Genomic DNA, 19,629 nt, shown 5'->3' on the forward strand with positions numbered 1-19,629 from the left:
CAATGCTAGCAAACCAATGCTAGCAAACCAATGCTAGCTAACCAATGCTAGCAAACCAATGCTAGCAAACCAATGCTAGCAAACCAATGCTAGCAAACCAATGCTAGCTAACCAATGCTAGCAAACCAATGCTAGGATTTCAACCCAGCTGGGATTCTTTACTGGGGCGTCCCCCAGCTTTCCCTTCGGGCGGTCACGTCTGACCCCCGTTTCCCAATAAAAGCGCTTTATTCTAAAACCAATAAAGAATTTAAATACCTCTTAAAGCCAATAGGCAATTAAAATACCTCTTAATTGAGCAGGAGATGCAGCCAGTGTCCATCCGAGAGCACCGGTCCAGGGAAGGAGCTTCTTCCGACGAAAAGCCGTCAGAGGCGCCCAGAAGACCCCGGCCCCGGACCCGGCTCGGGAGAGGACCCTTAAAGCTTGGATCTCCTGTCTGGTGCCATTCCTCCTGCCTGGCTCGCCAGAAATGATGCCGAATTTTGCCCCAAACAGGCAGAGTGACTGCCTAATCAGACTCAGCTTAAGTCAATTAAGCAGGAGGTATTTTTATTAGCGACGCGTCGGAGAAATCACAAAATGGATTTCTGAGTTCACATAGCAAAAGCAAGCCTTATATACATTTTTGGGTATAGGATTACATCAGATCAGATACATAATCATGCATATTCATATGGGGCGTGATGTAGGCGGAGCGTGGGCGGAGCGTAGGTGGAGACATCTCTTTTGGGGATTCTCAGGTGGTCGTTCCTGTTGCCTTCATCATAGAGGGGGTCTTTCCGGTGAGTCTTCCTCTTTAAACTTTTGAACTCCTCTCCTAATTTGGTCAATTCCCGGTGTACTTGGATTAGATCCCGTGGCTTGGCAAAACCCTTAGGGTCGTTTCGACATTGCTGGCTCTAAACCTGCTTAGCCCATTAGTTTCTCCTATACCTATCTCTTCCCCTGTCATGATGCTCTACCTTTATTGCTCTACCTTTATCTAATTTATTGCTCTGTTTTCCTAGTGCTGTGCTTTCTCCGTGTGTTCTAGTGCTAGGCCCTTCTTTACATGCCTCTCATTCCATGTTTTAACCCATTACTTCTGGAAGGCTATCTGCTTTAGGGCTTCAGCCCCAACCCCAAATCTGTTTGTTGGGTTTTGTGTTTGCAGAGAATTCACAGCCCCAGGACGGAATTTGGAATTTGGAATCTGAAGAAAAACAGAAATAAAATCGAGTTTTGCTGGGGAAGGACAGAATAAAATAAAATAAAATAAAATAAAATAAAATAAAATAAAATAAAATAAAATAAAATAAAATAAAATAAAATAAATTAAAATAAAATAAAATAAAATAAAATAAAATAAAATAAAATAAAATAAAATAAAATAAAATAAAATAAAATAATGAAATAAAATAAGATAAAATAAAGCAAAATAAAATAAACAAATGAAATAAAATAACATAAAATAAAATAAAATAAAATAAAATAAAATAAAATAAAATAAATTGTATTACAAATAAAATGAAATAAAAATAATAAATAAAATAAAATAAATAAAATATAAAATAATAAAATATAATACTATATAATGTAATATAGTATAATATAATTAATATAATATAATATAATATAATATATTATAATATGATATGATACAATGTAATGTAATGTAATGTAATATAATATAATATAATATAATATAATGCAATATAAATGGATTAAAACATGAAATGAAATAAAAATAAATAAAAAACAAACTCTGTTTTTTGGATTTTTGTGTTTGCAGAGCATTCACAGCCCCAGGACGGAATTTGGAATTTGGAATCTGAAGAAAACCAGAGATAAAATCGAGTTTTGCTGGGGAAGGACAGAATTGTAGGGCAGAGTCACCGATCCCCAGCATAAAAAAAATTAAAAATAAAATATAATGTAATATAATGTAATATAATATATTATAATATAATATAATGTAATGTAATGTAATGTAATGTAATGTAATGTAATGTAATATAATATAATATAATATAATACAATATAATATAATGCAATATAATATAATGCAATATAATATAATATGTTTAAAAACACATATAGTAATATATTTAATATCTAATAGTAGTAAATACAAATAAATAAACAAACCAGCTCAGACAGTGCCTGAAATAAAGGGAAATAAACCAGCTCAGGGAGTGCCTTGGAATGTCCCCAGTGTCCCCAAGGTCCCTAAATCTCATTTTTTCCCCATTTTCCCCCATTTTCCCCCAATGTCCGCAATGTCCCCAGTGTCCCCAAATCTCATTTTTCCAAATTTTCCCCCAATTTTTCCCCAATCCCCCCAATCTCATTTTTCCCAATTTGCCCCCAAATTTCCCCAATGTCCCCCCAGTGTCCCCAATGTCCCCAAATCTCTTTTTTCCCAATTTCCCCCCATTTTTCCCCAATGATCCCAATGTCCCCAAATCTCATTTTCCCCAATTATCCCCCAATTTTCCCTTTTTTACCAATTTTCCCCCAATTTTTTCCCAAATTTTCCCCATTTTTTCTCCAATGTCCCCAAATCTCATTTTTCTAAATTTTCCCCAATTTCCCCCAATTTTCCCCCATTGTCCCCAAATCTCATTTTTCTAAATTTTCCCCAATTTTTCTCCATTTTCCCCCAATTTTCCCCATTTTTTTCTCATTGTCCCCAATGTCTCCAAATCTCTTTTTTCCCAATTTTCCCCCATTTCCCCCCAATTTTCCCCCAATGTCCCCAAATCTCATTTTTCGCATTTTTTACCAATTTTCCCCCAATTTTTTCCAACATTTTCCCCAATTTGTCCCCAATGTCCCCAAATCTCATTTTCCCCAATTTTCCCAATTTTCCCCCATTTCCCCCCAATGTCCCCAAATCTCATTTTTCCCATTTTTTACCAATTTTCCCCCAATTTTCCCCCAATGTCCCCAATTTTTCCCCCAATATCCCCAAATCTCGTTTTCCCCAATTTTCCCCATTTTTCCCCATTGTCCCCAATGTCCCCAAATCTCATTTTTCCCAATTTTCCCCAATTTTCCCCATTTTCCCCCAATGTCCCCAAATCTAATTTTTCCCATTTTTTACCATTTTTCCCCCAAATTTTTCCCAAATTTTCCCGAATTTTCCCCCTTTGTCCCCAATGTCCCCAAATCTCATTTTCCCCAATTTTCCCCCATTTTTCCCCAATGTCCCCAAATCTCATTTTCCCCAATTTTCCCCATTTTTCCCCAATTTTTTCCATTTTTCCCCCAATGTCCCAAATGTCCCCAAATCTCATTTTCTAAATTTTCCCCGATTTTTCTCAATTTTCCTCCAACTTTTCCCAATTTTCCCCCATTTTCCCCCAATGTCCCCAGATCTCATTTTTCTAAATTTCCCCCAATTTTTCCCAATTTTCTCCCATTTTACCCCAATGTCCCCAAATCTCATTTTTTAAAATTTTCCCCAATTTTTCCCATTTATTTCTCATTGTCCCCAATGTCCCCAAACCTCATTTTTCTAAATTTCCCCCAATTTTCCCCATTTTTTTCTCATTGTCCCCAATGTCCCCAAAACTCATTTCTCCCAATTTTCCCCCAATTTTCCCTCAATGTCCCCCAATGTCCCCAAATCTCATTTTTCCCATATTTTACCAATTTTTCCCCAATTTTTTCCCACATTTTCCCCAATTTTTCCCCAATGTCCCCAAATCTCATTTTCCTCAAATTTCCCCCAATTTTTCCCCATTTTTTCCCATTTTTCCCCCAATGTCCCCAATGTCTCCCCAAATCTCATTTTTCTAAATTTTCCCGTTTTCCCCCAATTTCTCCCCAATGTGCCCCCAATCTCCCCAATGTCCCCAAATCTCATTTTTCCCAAACTTTCCCCCAATTTTCCCCCAATTTTTCCCCAATGTCCCCAAATCTCATTTTCCCCAATTTTCCCCAATTTTCCCCATTTTTTCCCCCATTTTTCCCCCACTGTCCCCAATGTCCCCAAATCTAGTTTTTTTTAAATTTTCCCCAATTTTTCTCCATTTTACCGCCAATTTTCCCCATTTTTTTCTCATTGTCCCCAATGTCCCCCCAATGTCCCCAAATCTCATTTTTCTAAATTTCCCCCCAAATTTCCCCAATATCCCCAAATCTCATTTTTCTAAATATTCCCCAATTTTTCCCCCAATTTTTCCCATTTCCTTCTCATTGTCCCCGATGTCCCCCAATCTCATTTTTCCCAATTTTCCCCAATTTTTCTCAACTTTCCCCACATTTTTCCCATTTTTTTCTCATTGTCCCCAATGTCCCCCCAATGACCCCAAATCTCATTTTTCCCAATTTTCCCCCATTTTTCCCCAATTTCCCCTCCCCCATTTCCCCTCCCCCCCGCCCCTCAAACACTTCCGGGTTTATTTTTGGGTTTTTTCGGATTTTTTTAAATTTTTTTTGGGGGTGGGCGTGGCAGGCAATCAGCGGCGGCAGCCAATCAGCGCCCGAGCTGTGGCCCCGCCCCCCCGGGTAAGATCCAAAACGGCCCCGGGACCGCGGGATTTGGGGCAAAAAGGGCCAAAATCGGCACAAAATCGGCTGAAATTAGACAAATTACCCAAAATCAGCGGAAATCGGCCCAAAACGGGGAAAAAGGGGGAAAATCGGCACAAAATTGGCAAAAATTGGCATAAAATCGGCTGAAATTACACAAAATCAACAGAAATCGGCCCAAAACGGGAAAAAAAGGGGAAAACTCGGCACAAAATTGGTTCAAAATCATCTAAAGATCCCTAAAATGGGAAAAAAGAGCAAAAAATGGGCACTAAATTGTCTAAAAATCCCTAGAATGGAAAAAAGGGGGAAAATCGGCACAAAATTGGCTAAAATTTACAAAAAATCGCCCCAAAAGCCTCAAAACCAGAAAAAAAAGGGGGAAAAAACGGCACAAAATGGACAAAAATTGACACAAAATGATCTAGAAACCCCTAAAATGGGAAAAAAGGGGGAAAATCGGCACAAAATTGACAAAAATTGACACAAAATCGGCTAAAAAGCCCCAAAAGCAGAAATTAAAGGGAAAAAATCGGCACCAAATTGGCAAAAATTGACACAAAATCGCCCCAAAACCAGAAAAAAAGGGGGAAAAAACGGCACAAAATTGACAAAAATTGACACAAAATTGTCTAAAAATCCCTAAAATGGGAAAAAAGGGGGAAAAATTGGCACAAAATAGACAAAAATTGACACAAAATCGCCCCAAAAGCCCCAAAAGCAGAAATTAAAGGGAAAAAATCGGCACCAAATTGGCAAAAATTGACACAAAATCGCCCCAAAACCAGAAAAAAAGGAAAAAAATCGGCACAAAATTGACAAAAATTGACACAAAATGATCTAAAAATCCCTAAAATGGGAAAAAAGGGGGGAAGTCGGCACAAAATTGGCAAAAATTGACACAAAATTGCCCCAAAAGCAGAAAAAAGGGAAAAAAATGGGCACAAAATTGACAAAAATTGACAAAAAATGATCTAAAAATCCCTAAAATGGGAAAAAAGGGAAAAAATCGGCACAAAATTGGCAAAAATTGACTCAAAATCGCCCCAAAACCAGAAAAAGGGAAAAAATTGGCACAAAATTGACAAAAATTGACACAAAATGATCTAAAAATCCCTAAAATGGGAAAAAAGGGAAAAAATCGGCACAAAATTGGCAAAAATTGACACAAAATCGCCCCAAAATCAGAAAAAAAGGGAAAAAATCGGCACAAAATTGACAAAAATTGACACAAAATGGTCTAAAAATCCCTAAAATGGGAAAAAAGGGAAAAAATCGGCACAAAATTGGCAAAAATTGACACAAAATCGCCCCAAAATCAGAAAAAAAGGGAAAAAATCGGCACAAAATTGACAAAAATTGACACAAAATGGTCTAAGAATGCCTAAAATTGGAAAAAAGGGGCAAAAATTGGCACAAAATTGGCAAAAATTGACACAAAATCGGCTAAAAAGCCCCAAAAGCAGAAAAAAAGGAAAAAAATCGGCACAAAATGGACAAAAATTGACACAAAATGATCTAAAAATCCCTAAAATGGGAAAAAAGGGGCAAAAATCGGCACCAAATTGGCAAAAATTGACACAAAATTCCCCCCAGACCCCAAAATCTCCCCAGAGATCCCAATGGGGACTCCAAAACCCCCTCAAGGACCCCCCTGGGACCCCAAAACCCCCTCAAGGACCCCCAAAGACGCCCCTGGGACCCCAAAATCCCCCAAGCCCCCTCCCCACACCCCCAAATCCCCTCCAGGACCCCCCTAAGACCCCCAAAGCCCCTCAGGGACCTTCCTGGGACCCCCAAAATCGCCCCCAGACCCAAAAATCTCCCCATAGATCCCAATGGGGACCCCAAAATCCCCTCAAGGACCCTCCTGGGACCCCCAAATCCTCACAGAGACCCCCCCAAGACCCCCAAAATGCCCCCCAAGGACCCCAATATCCTCCCCCTAATTCCCTTTCTCTCTCCCCAGGTCTCTCCGCACCATGTCCGGCTCTGCGCCCCCGAACCCCGCGGGACCCCCGAACCCCCCGAACCCTTCGCGGACCCCCTGGCCGCCCCCCCCTCCCCCGCACCGCCTGCGGGCCCTGGCGCGCTCCTGGCTGGACGAGGACGCGCCCTGGCCCGACCCCACCGTGGCGCCGCTGGGGAACGCCGAGATCCGCGCCCACATCCTCGTCAAAAACCCCGAAACCCCCGCATTTAACCCCGAAACCGCCGGATTTAACCCCGAAACCGCCGCATTTCACCCCGAAACCGCCGCATTTAACCCCGAAACCGCCGGATTTAACCCCAAACCCCCCCAATTTAACCCCAAAACCCCCGCATTTAACCCCAAAACCCCCCAATTTAACCCCGAAACCGCCGGATTTACCCCAAAACCCCCCAATTTAACCCCAAAACCCCCGCATTTAACCCCGAAACCCCCCAATTTAACCCCGAACCCCCCCAATTTAACCCCGAAACCCCGAACCCCCCCAATTTAACCCCGAAACCCCCCAATTTAACCCCGAAACGCCCGGATTTAACCCCAAAACCGCCGGATTTACCCCAAAACCCCCCAATTTAACCCCAAAACCGCCGGATTTACCCTGAAACCCCCCAATTTAACGCTAAAACCCCCGAATTTAACCCCCTCGACCCCGCCCCGTTTTTCGCCGGGCGGTGTTGGCGCTGTCGGGCTGCTCCGTGCTCTGGAAGGTTCCCGAAGGTTCCCGGGGTGAGAGAGCCCGAAATTGGGGAAAAATTTGGGGTAAAATTAGGGAAAAATTTGGGGTAAAATGAGGGGAAATTTGGGGGGGAAATGGGGAGGTCCAGGCTGCTCAAGGACAAGCACAGGGCCGTGGCCGAGATGGGCGGCGAGCACGAAGGGGTTAAACGGGTAAGGAGCCCGAAATTTGGGGGTGAGAGACCCCCGAAAATGGGGAAAAATTTGGGGTAAAATGAGGGAAAAATTTGGGGTAAAATGAGGGAAGAAATTGGGGTAAAATGAGGGAAAAATTTGGGGTGAAATGAAGGAAAAATTTGGGGTAAAATGAGGGGAAAATTTGGGGTAAAATGAGGGAAAAATTTGAGGTAAAATGAGGGAAAAAATTGGGGTAAAATGAGGGAAAAATTTGAGGTAAAATGAGGGAAAAACTTGGGGTAAAATGAGGGAAAAATTTGGGGTAAAATGAGGGAAAAATTTGGGGGTAAAATGAGGGGAAAATTTGAGGTAAAATGAGGGGAAATTTGGGGTGAAATGAGGGAAAAATTTGGGGTAAAATGAGGGAAAAATTTGAGGTAAAATGAGGGAAAAATTTGGGGTGAAATGAGGGAAAAATTTGGGGTAAAATGAGGGGAAATTTGGGAGGGGCTGGGGGTGTTCGGGCTGCTCAGGGACAAGCACAGGGCCGTGGCCGAGATGGGCGGCGGCGGGCAGGAAGGGGTTAAACGGGTAAGGAGCCCGAAATTTTGGGGGTGAGAGACCCCCGAAATTGGGGAAAAATTTGGGGTAAAATGAGAGAAAAATTTGAGGTAAAATGAGGGAAAAAATTGGGGGAAAATGAGGGAAAAATTTGGGGTAAAATGAGGGGAAATTTGGGGAAATGAGGGAAAAATTTGGGGTGAAATGAGGGGAAATTTGGGGTAAAATGAAGGAAAAATTTGGGGTAAAATGAGGGAAAAAATTGGGGTGAAATGAGGGGAAAATTTGAGGTAAAATGAGGGAAAAATTTGGGGTAAAATGAGGGGAAATTTGGGGGGGGAATGGGGGGTCCGGGCTGCTCAAGGACAAGCACAGGGCCGTGGCCGAGATGAGCGGAGGCGGGCAGGAAGGGGTTAAACGGGTGAGCACCCCACATTTTGGGGGGATTTGGGGCGGTTTTGGTTGTGGGAGACCCCGAAATTTGGGGGAAAATGAGGGAAAATTTGGGTGGAAAATGGGGGAGAAATGGGGGAGAAATGGGGTGGGGAGACCCCGAATTTGGGGGCAAAATTTGGGGGGTTCTGGTTGTGGGGACCCCCAAATCTGGGGGGCATATGGGGAAAAATGGGGGGAAAATTTGGGGTAAAATGGGGGAAATTTGAAGGAAATGGGGAGGGGGGATCGGGGCAATCACAGAGCGGTGGCGGAGCTGAGCGGCAGGCAGGAAGGGGTTAAACGGGTAAGGACCCCAATTTTGGGGGGATTTGGGGCGGTTTTGGTTGTGGGAGACCCCGAAATTTGGGGGTAAAATGAGGGGAAATTTGGGAGGGGCTGGGGGTGTTCGGGCTGCTCAAGGACAAGCACAGGGCCGTGGCCGAGATGGGCGGCGGGCACGAAGGGGTTAAACGGGTAAGGACCCCAAATTTTGGGGGGTTTTGGGGTGGGGGAGCCCCGAAATTGGGGAAAAAAATGGGTGGAAAATTGGGGAGAAATGGGGTGGAACTAGGGCAGAAATGAATGGGGGGAATCCGGAATTTGTGGGCAAAATTTGGGGGGTTCTGGTTGTGGGGACCCCCCGGATTTAGGGGGCATTTGGGTCGGGGGACCCCCGAAATTGGGGGGAAAATTGGGTGGAAAATGGGGGAGAAATGGGGAGAAATTTGGGCGGAAAACTGGGGAGAAATGGGGGAGAAATGGGGTGGGGAGACGCCGAATTTGGGGGAAAAATGTGGGGGGTTCTGGTTGTGGGGACCCCCAAATCTGGGGGGGAAATGGGGAAAAATTTGGGGTAAAATGAGGGGAAATTTGGGTGGAAATGGGGAGGGGGAATCGGGACAATCACAGGCCGGTGGCGGAGCTGAGCGGCGGGCAGGAAGGGGTTAAACGGGTAAGGACCCCAAATTTTTGGGGGGATTTGGGGCGGTTTTGGTTGTGGGAGACCCCAAAATTTGGGTGGAAAATGAGGGAAAATTTGGGTGGAAAATGGCGGAGAAATGGCGGGAAAAACTTGGGGGGGGAATAGGGGAGAAATGAGGGGAGAAATGGGGAGAGGAGACCCCGAATTTGTGGGGAAATGGGGGCAAAATTTGGGGGGTTCTGGTTGTGGGGACCCCCAAATTTGGGGGGGAAATGGGGAAAAATTTGGGGGAAAATGAGGGGAAATTTGGGAGGGGCTGGGGGCGTTCGGGCTGCTCAAGGACAAGCACAGAGCGGTGGTGGAACTGAGTGAGGGACAGGAAGGGGTTAAACGGGTAAGGACCCCAAATTTTGGGGTGAGAGACCCCCGAAATTGGGGAAAAATTTGGGTGGAAATGGGGGAGAAATGGCGGGAAAAACTGGGGGGGGAATAGGGGAGAAATGAGGGGAGAAATGGGGAGAAGAGACCCCGAATTTGGGGGGAAAATTTGGGAGCAAAATTTGGGGGGTTCTGGTTGTGGGGACCCCCAAATTTGGGGGGGAAATGGGGAAAAATTTGGGGTAAAATGAGGGGAAATTTGGGAGGGGCTGGGGGCGTTCGGCCTCGTCAAGGACAAACACAGGGCCGTGGCCGAGATGGGCGGAGGCGGGCACGAAGGGGTTAAATGGGTAAGGACCCCAAATTTTGGGGGGATTTGGGGCGGTTTTGGGGGGTTTTGGTTGTGGGAGACCCCGAAATTTGGGGGAAAATGAGGGAAAAATTTGGGAGGGGCTGGGGGCGTTCGCGCTGCTCAAGGACAAGCACAGGGCCGTGGCCGAGATGGGCGGAGGCGGGCACGAAGGGGTTAAACGGGTAAGGACCCCAAATTTTGGGGTCGGGGGAACCCCGAAATGTGGGTGGAAATGGGAAAAATATGGGTGGAAATGGGGAAAAATGGGTGGAAAATGGGGAGGAAATTTGGGGGGGCAATCACAGAGAGAGCGACAGCGGACAGGAAGGGGTTAAACGGGTGAGGACCCCAAATTTTGGGGGGTTTTGGGGTGGGGGAACCCCGAAATTGGGGAAAAAATTGGGTGGAAAATGGGGAGGGGGATCAGGAATTTGGGGAGGGGGCATCTGGACAATCACAGAGCGGTGGCACTGGAGACAGAGGAGGGGGTGACACAGGTGAGGACCCCAAAATTTGGGGGAATTTTGGGGTGGGAGAGCCCCGAAATTGGGGAAAAAAATAGGTGAAAATGGGGGAGAAATGGGGAAAAACTTGGGGGGAAAATGGAGAAGAAATGGGGGGAGAATGGGGGGGGGGATCCGGCAGGTGGGGACCCCAGAAATTGGGGGGGAAATAAGTGGGGGGACCCTTGAATTGGGGCAGTTTTGGTTGTGGGGAGACCCTACAGAATTTGGGGGGTTCTGGTTGTGGGGACCCCCGGATTTGGGGGGGAAATGGGGAGAAATGGGGAAAAAATTTGGGGTAAAATGAGGGGAAATTTGGGGGGGAAATGGGGGGTCCGGGCTGCTCAAGGACAAGCACAGAGCGGTGGTGGAACTGAGTGAGGGACAGGAAGGGGTTAAACGGGTAAGGACCCCAATTTTGGGGGGATTTGGGGTGAAATTCGCTGTGGGGTACCCCGAAATTGGGTGGAAATGGGAAAAATTTGGGTGGAAAATGGGGGAGAAATGGGGGGAAAAATTGGGGGGGGGGATGGGGCTGAAATGAGGAGGGGAGACCCCGAATTTGGGGGGAAATGGGGGCAAAATCTGGGGGCAAAATTTGGGGGGTTCTGGTTGTGGGGACACTCAAATTTGGGGGGGAAATGGGGGGAAAATGGGGAAAAATTTGGGGTAAAATGGGGGAAATTTGGGTGGAAATGGGGGAGAAATGGGAAAAAAAAATGGGTGGAAAATGGGATGGGGAAACCCAAAATTTGGGGGCAAAATTTGGGGGGTTCCGGTTGTGGGGACCCCGAATTTGGGGTAAAAATGGGGGAAATTTGGGGGCCAAATTTGTGGGGGATCGGGACAATGCCAGAGCGCTGGCAAAGGTGAGCACCCCAAAATTTGGGGGGTTTTGGGTGTGGGGGGACCCCAAATTTGGGGTGGTTTGGTCACGGTGGGACCCCGAAATTGGAGGTGAAACGAGGAGGAAATTTGGGGGGAAAATGGGGGGAAATGAGTGGGGAGACCCCAAAATTTGGGGGGTTTTGGGTGTGGGGGGACCCCAAATTTGGGGAAATTTTGGGGGATTAATTTTGGGGGGAAATTGCCAATTTTTCCGGGGAAAATTTGCAATTTTTGTGGGGAAATTCCCAATTTTTTGGCAATTAATTTCGAGTAGAAATTCCCAAATTTTTGAGTAGAAATTCCCAATTTTTAGGGAATTAATTTTGAGTAGAAAATCCCAATTTTTGGGAATTATTTTGAGTAGAAAATCCTATTTTTGGGGGATTAATTTAGGGGGCAATTCTCAAATTTGGGGATTAATTTTGAGGAAAAATTCCCAATTTTTTGGGGAATTAATTTTGAGTAGGAATTCCCAATTTTTGGGGATTAATTTTGAGTAGGAATTCCCAATTTCTTGGATTAATTTTGAGTAGAAAATCCCAATTTTTGGGGATTTATTTTGAGTAGAAATTCCCAATTTTTGGGGATTAATTTAGGGGGAAATTCTCAAATTTGGGGATTTATTTTGAGGAAAAATTCCCAATTTTTGGGGAATTAATTTTGAGTAGGAATTCCCAATTTTTTGAGTAGAAATTCCCAATTTTTTGGATTAATTTTGAGTAGAAAATCCTATTTTGGGGGGATTAATTTGGGGGAAAATTCTCAAATTTGGGGATTAATTTTGAGTAGGAATTCCCAATTTTTTGGGATTAATTTTGAGTAGAAAATCCTATTTTTTGGGGATTAATTTAGGGGGAAATTCTCAAATTTGGGGATTAATTTTGAGGAAAAATTCCCAATTTTTGGGGATTAATTTTGCATAGAAATTCTCAATTTGGGGGGAATAATTTCTGAATTTTTGGGGATTAATTTTGCTGGAAAATTGCCAATTTTTGAGTAGAAATTGCCAATTTTTGGGGATAATTTTGGTGGAAAAAATCCCAATTTTTGGGGTGAAAATTCCCAATTTTTGGGATTAATTTTGAATAGAAATCCCCAATTTTTTTGGGGGGGGGAAATTTTGAGTAGAAATTCCCGATTTTTGGGGATTAATTTCTGAAATTTTGGGGGTTAATTTTGGGAAAAATCCCCAATTTTTTGAGATTAATTTGAGGGGAAAATTCCCCATTTTGGGGGGATTATTTTTGAGTAGAATTTCCCAATTTTGGGGGATTAATTTACGGGGAAATTCCCAATTTTTGCAGATTATTTTGGAGTAGAAATTCCCAATTTTTTGAATAGAAATTCCCAATTTTTGGGGATTCATTTTGAGTAGAAATCCCCAATTTTTGGGTATTAATTTTGAATAGAAAATCCCAATTTTTGGGGATTAATTTCCAAATTTTTGGAAATTAATTTCGAGTAGAAATCCCCAATTTTTGAGGATTAATTTTGAATAGGAAACCCCAAATTTTTGGGGATTAATTTCCAAATTTTTGGGTTTAAATTTTGAGTAGAAATCCCCAATTTTTAGGTATTAATTTGGGAGTCAAATTCTCAATTTTTGGGGATTAATTTCTGAATTTTGGGGGATGAATTTGAGGGGAAAATCCCAATTTTTGGGGACTAATTTTGAGGAGGAATTCCCAATTTTTGGGTGGGAAATTCCCAATTTTTGGGGATTAATTTCCAAATTTTTGGGGATTCATTTGGGGAAAAAAATCCCAATTTTTGGGGATTAATTTCCAAATTTTTGGGGATAAATTTTGAGTAGAAATCCCCAAATTTTGCGGATATTTTTTGAGTAGAAATCCCCAAATTTTGGGTATTAATTTGGGAGTCAAATTCTCAATTTTTGGGGAATAATTTCTGAATTTTTGGGGATGAATTTGAGGGGAAAATCCCAATTTTTGAGGACTAATTTTGAGTAGGAATTCCCAATTTTTGGGTGGGAAATTCCCAATTTTTGGGGATTCATTTCCAAATTTTTGGGGAAAAATTTTGAGTTGAAATCCCCAATTTTTGGGTATTAATTTTGAATAGAAATCCCCAATTTTTGAGGATTAATTTCCAATTTTTTGGAAATTATTTTCGAGTAGAAATCCCCAATGTTTGAGGATTAATTTTGAATAGAAAAACCCAAATTTTTGGGGATTAATTTCCAAATTTTTGGGTTTAAATTTTGAGTGGAAATCCCCAATTTTTGGGTATTAATTTGGGAGTCAAATTCTCAATTTTTGGGGATGAATCTGAGGGGAAAATCCCAATTTTTGGGGACTAATTTTGAGTAAGAATTCCCAATTTTTGGGCATTAATTTCCGAATTTTTGGGGATTCATTTGGGGAAAAAAATCCCAATTTTTGGGGATTAATTTCCAAATTTTTGGGGATTAATTTTGAGTAGAAATCCCCAATTTTTGGGTATTAATTTTGAATAGAAAACCCCAATTTTTGGGGATTAATTTCCAAATTTTTGGGGATAAATTTTGAGTAGAAATCCCCAATTTTTGAGGATTAATTTTGAATAGAAAAACCCAAATTTTGGGGGCAAATCCCTAATTTTTGGGTTTATTTTGGGGTCCCACAGCTGATTGTGTGGGCGCGCCGGGCCGGGGGCTTCACGCGGAAATTGGGCGTGGAGTGCGCGAGCGCCGAGCAGGCGCTGGAGGCGGCCAAGGCCGGGGCCGATGTCGTCCTGCTCGACAACCTGAGCCCAGAGGCGAGCCCCAAAACATCGGGGGACCCCGAAAATTGAAATTTTGGGGGGCAAAATGGCGAAAATTTGGGGCAAAATGGCGAAAATTTGGGGAAAAACGGTGAAAATTTGGGGAAAAAAAGCAAAAATTTGGGGGAGAAACTCAAAAACTGTGCCCAGAATTGGGGTGGGGGTGGCAGAGATTTGAGCTCTGAGCCCACGGGGCAGCCCCAAAACATCGGGGAACCCCGAAAATCGAAATTTTGGGGGAGAAAAGGTGAAATTTTGGGGAAAAAAGGTGAAATTTTCGGGGAGAAACTCAAAAAAATGGCGCAAAATCGGGGTGGGGGTGGTGGAGATTTGAGCTCTGAGCCCACGGGGGAGCCCCAAAATTCGGGAACCTTGAAAATGGAAATTTTGGGGGGAAAAGGTGAAAATTTGGGGAAAACGGCGAAAATTTGGGAAAAAAAGGTGAAAATCTGGGGGAGAAAACCCCAAAAATGTGACCAGAATTGGGGTGGGGGTAGCGGAGATTTGAGCTCTGAGGCCACGAGGGAGCCCCAAAATTCGGGAACCCTGAAAATCGAAATTTTGGGGGAGAAAAGGTGAAATTTTGGGGATAAAAGGTGAAAATTTGGGGGAAAAAGGTGAAAATTTGGGGAAAAAGGATGAAAATTTGGGGAAAAAAGGCAAAAATTTGGGGGAGAAAACCCCAAAAATGTGCCCAGAATTGGGGTGGGGGTGGCGGAGATTTGAGCTCTGAGCCCACAGGGGAGCTCCAAAATATCGGGGGACCCCGAAAATCGAAATTTTGGGGGAAAGAGGGGAAATTTGGGGGATAAAAAGTGAAAATTTGGGGGAAAAAGGTGAAAATTTGGGGAAAAACAGTGAAAATTTGGGGGAAAAACTCAAAAAAATCGCCCCAAAATTGGGGTGGGGGTGGTGGAGATTTGAGCTCTGAGCCCACGGGGGAGCTCCAAAATTCGGGAACCCTGAAAATCGAAATTTTGGGGGGAAAAGGTGAAAATTTGGGGAAAAACGGTGAAATTTTGGGGGAGATAACTGCAAAAAATCGGGTTTTTTTGGGGGGGTCAAATAATCCCAGAATTGATAAATTTTTTAGGGACCCAAATTGGGCAAATTTTGGGTTGAAAATCCCAAATTTTGGGGTTTTTCTTGGTGGGTCGGACCCCAAATTTTGGGTGGAAAATCCCAAATTTTTGGTGTTTCTTGTTTAAGGGGAATTTGGGGTGGACACCCCAATTTTGGGTTCAAATCCCCAAATTTGTGGAGATTTTTATGGGGAAAACCCAAATTTGAGCAGGGACACCCCAATTTTGGGTTCAAATCCCCAGATTTGTGGGGATTTTTATGGGAAAAACCCAAATTTGAGCAGGGACACCCCAATTTTGGTTCAAATCCCTCCCAACCCCAATGAACCGAACCCCAAATTTTGGGGTTCACTGACATTGTCTCCCTTTACCGGGATCTGCACTCGGATAAACTCCAAAAATGGGGAGAAACCCATAAAAATGGGAAAAATAAAAAAATATTTGGATAAATCCCCAAAAAAAAAAAAAACGGGGTGGTGGGGAAGATCTGAAAAAATTTGGGATAAACCCCAAAAATGGGGAATCGACAAAAAAAAAAGGTGGAAAACCCCCAAAAAATGAGGAAAAAATCCCAAAAAGGGGGGATGAACCCGCCAAAAAACTGGGGTAAAGTCCAAACATTGAGAAAAAACCCAAAAAAATGGAATAAATGCCAAAAAATTGGGATAAAACCCGCAAAATGGGGGTAAAACTCCAAAAAATGGGGATAAAAGCCCCCAAAATGGGGATAAACACCAAAAATAGGGATAAAGTCCAAAAAATGGCATTATTCCCAAAAAAATGGGGAAAAACCACAAAAAATGGGGGAAACCCCCAGAAAAATGGAAAAACCCAAACCAAACAGTGGGAAAAAATAAAAAAACATGGGAATAAAAACAAAAAAAAGGAAAAAAACCCAAAAAATGAGGACATGCTGGAAAAATTTGGGATAAGCCCCAAAAATTGGGATGAAACCCCAAAAATGGGAAAAACAAACAAATAAATAAAAAGGAATGAACCCTAAAAAATGGGGGAAAAAAACCCCAAAAAATTGAGACATACCCCAAAAAATAGGAAGAAAAACCCCAAAAATGGGGCTGTGGACTTTTTGAAATGGGGATAAACCCCCCAAAGATGGGAAAAAACCCAAAAAAATGGGGAAATAAGCAAAAAGAAATTCGGATAAACCCAAGAAGTGGGACCGAAACTGGGCAGGTTTTGGGTTGCAAACCCCAAATTTTTGGGGTTTCTGGTTTGAAGGGGATTTGGGGGTGGGCACCCCAATTTTGAACACCCAATTTTAAGTGGAACAATCCCAAAATTGATCATTTTTTCTGGGGACCCAAACTGGGCAAATTTTGGGTTGGAAACCCCCAAATTTGGGATTTTTCTGGGTGGGAGAGACCCCAAATTTTTGGGTGAAAAATCCCAATTTTTTTGGTGTTTCTGCTTTAAGGGGAATTTGGGGGTGGGCACCCCAATTTTGGGTTAAATAATCCCAGAATTAATGAGTTTTTATAGGGACCGAATTTGGGCAGATTTTAGATTGAAAATCCCAAATTTTGGGGTTTTTCTCAGTGGTTCGGACCCCAAGTTTTGGATGGAAAACCCCGAATTTTTGGGGTTTCTGGTTGAGTGGGGATTTGGGGGTGGGCACCCGAAATTTGGGTTAAATAATTGCAGAATTAATGGGTTTTTATAGGGACCGAAATTGGGCAGATTTTAAGTTGAAAATCCCAAAATTTGGGATTTTTCTGGGTGGGAGAGACCCCAAATTTTTGGGTGAAAAATCCCAAATTTTTGGTGTTTCTGGTTTAAGGGGAATTTGGGGGTGGGCACCCCAATTTTGGGTTAAATAATCCCAGAATTAATGGGTTTTTCTAGGGACTTAAATTGGGCAGATTCTAGGTTGAAAATCCCAAATTTGGGATTTTTCTGGGTGGGAGAGACCCCAAATTTTTGGGTGAAAAATGCCAATTTTTTTGGTGTTTCTGCTTTAAGGGGAATTTGGGGGTGGACACCCCAATTTTGGGTGGACTAATCCCTGGATTTGTGGGGATTTTTATGGGGAAAACCCAAATTTGAGCAGGGACACCCCAATTTTGGGTTCGAATCCCGCCCAACCCCAATGAACTGGACCCCCACTCATCCAATGAACCCCAAATTTTGGGTTTTTTGACGTTTTCCCCCCATTTCCAGGAGCTGCACGCGGCGGCCGCGCGCGTCAAGGCCGCGCAGCCGCGGGTGCTGGTGGAGGCCAGCGGGGGCTTCGGCCTGGAGAGCCTGGGCAGCTTCCTGGGGCCCCACGTGGACATCGTGTCCATGGGGTGCCTGACCCACAGCGCCCCCGCGCTCGACTTCGCCCTCAAGGTGGTGGGGATGGGGAGTGGAAGTGAGGAAAAGTGAAAATCCGACGTGGAAACCCCAAAATTTCACCCAGAAACCCCAAAATCCAGTGTAAAATCTCGAAAATCCAGCCTGGAAACCCCAAAATCCAACCCGAAACCCTGGAGATCCGTCCTGGAACCAATAATGTCCAACGTTGGACCTGTCAAACCTGGAACCCCAAAATCCAACCTGGAACCCCACAATCCATCCTGGAAACCTCGAAATCGAACCCGAACCCTGAAATTTGGGAACCCCAAAATTGAACCGGGGAACCCCAAAAATCCATCCCAGGAACGCCCAAATTCCAACCTGGAACCAATAAAATCCAACGTGAAACGTAGAGACACCTGGAACCCTGAAATCCGTCCCAGGAACCCCAAAAATCCAACCTGGAACCCCAAAAATCCAACCTGGAACCCCCAAAATCCAACCCCCCAAACCCAGCCTGGAACCAATGAAATCCCGGGAACCCCAGAATCCATCCCTGAACCCCAAAATCCGCCCCAGGAGCCCCCCAGCCCTGCAGGCCCTGCCCCGGTTCCTGGGGCCCCACGGGGCCGTCGTGTCCATGGGGTGCCCGACCCACAGCGCCCCCGCGCTCGACTGCGCCCTCAGGGTGCTGGGGATGGGGGACGGAGCCGAGGAACCCTGAAAATCCAACGTGGGAACCCCAAAAATTCACCCTGGAACCCTGAAATTGATAGTGGAACCCTGGAAAAAGTTAAAGATAGAATCTAAAATGTTAGGCTTTGTGCTTTCCCAGATCAACTGCACTTGCGTAAGCAGTATGATAAATTATAGAATTGTTAGATGTGATGATTGCTTAGTAATTAAATGTAATTATTATATAACCATAAGAAGGATAGTGAGAAACTATGTTGGAAATTCAGAGAGGGGCTAAATTTATGTGTACAATAGAACAATATAAGTTTAATAATTGACATGAAAGTTATGTAACGATAGAGTATAAAACATGATCATTTCGGATGTATGGTCGGAGTAAGATTTGGGTTGAATATACCCCGATTGCCAGAGCTCTTAATAAAAGGCACCGCATATAATCGCTCCGTGATTATGTGTTTTTGAGCGCTAACATTTTGGCGACCCAGATGGGTCCCTTGTGAGTGCTGCTGAGCGAGTTCGCGACTCGATCACGCTCCAGCCGGCACCGAGGGATTCTCGGGGAGCCCATCGGCCGCGACCGCTTCTGCCGCTCACAAACGTCCCCGGGAGAAAGGTAAGGTGCTTTTTACTTTGGTTTGGATGCCTGCCAATAAGACGCAGTGAAAGCTACGCTTGGTTGGGCTAAAGGAATTCCTGTTGGTGTAAGCCTAGGCGCCGTTCCGTAAGACAATCGCGAAAGCTTTGCAGGTTCGGCATTTGTGGTATTTTTGAAATGGAGAAACTTAAAGGGATTTTGGGCAGTAACACCCCTATCCCGCAAAATTCTCCTTTGGGGTGCTTATTAGCACATTGGAAACAAGGTAACTTTGGAGAAGGATTATGTAAAACTAAGTTGATTGATTATTGTAATTCATGGTGGCCAGAATATGCCTTGGAGAACGGTGAAAAATGGCCAAAATACGGTACTCTGCAATGTAACACTATTTCGCAGTTAATGTCGTTTTGTAAACAAGAAGGAAAATGGGATGAAGTCCCATACGTTGATCTGTTTTTCTACTTACGGGAAAGCCAGAATGGCAGGATGAATGTGGATTATTAATGGTTAAAACATCTGCAAAATATGGGGTTTGTGAGGAACGTTGTTTAGAACACTTGGCGTTAAGAGAAAGCTTGAGTGGGGAAAATTATACAGATATTGATTTACAAGTAGCTCCAATAGGAACAAGAGAACCTAACCCTATCCCACCTGTTTCATCTGTCCCTATCCCACTACCTGCTCCTCACACATCTACACCTGAACCTGTCTCATCTAGTACACATTTCCCTCTTTATCCTCTTCTCCCATCATCACCCGATCCCTCTGCCTCGGAAGATGAACAAAACCTAACTGT

General features: G+C 43.8%; 1 protein-coding gene across 1 annotated transcript; it reads left to right on the forward strand.

Moving 5' to 3' along the window:
- Positions 1-6,503: 6,503 nt before the first annotated feature.
- LOC134413887 (nicotinate-nucleotide pyrophosphorylase [carboxylating]-like) lies at positions 6,504-18,675 on the forward strand. The gene is made up of 3 exons (XM_063147916.1): positions 6,504-6,797; positions 14,028-14,159; positions 17,426-18,675. Exons 1-3 carry the CDS (start codon positions 6,504-6,506, stop codon positions 17,630-17,632), a joined length of 633 nt encoding a protein of 210 aa, XP_063003986.1. The 3' UTR covers positions 17,633-18,675.
- The last annotated feature ends 954 nt before the right edge of the window (positions 18,676-19,629 follow it).

Source organism: Melospiza melodia, unplaced genomic scaffold (genome assembly GCF_035770615.1).
Source record: "Melospiza melodia melodia isolate bMelMel2 unplaced genomic scaffold, bMelMel2.pri scaffold_55, whole genome shotgun sequence".
NCBI classification, from domain to species: Eukaryota; Metazoa; Chordata; class Aves; order Passeriformes; family Passerellidae; genus Melospiza; species Melospiza melodia.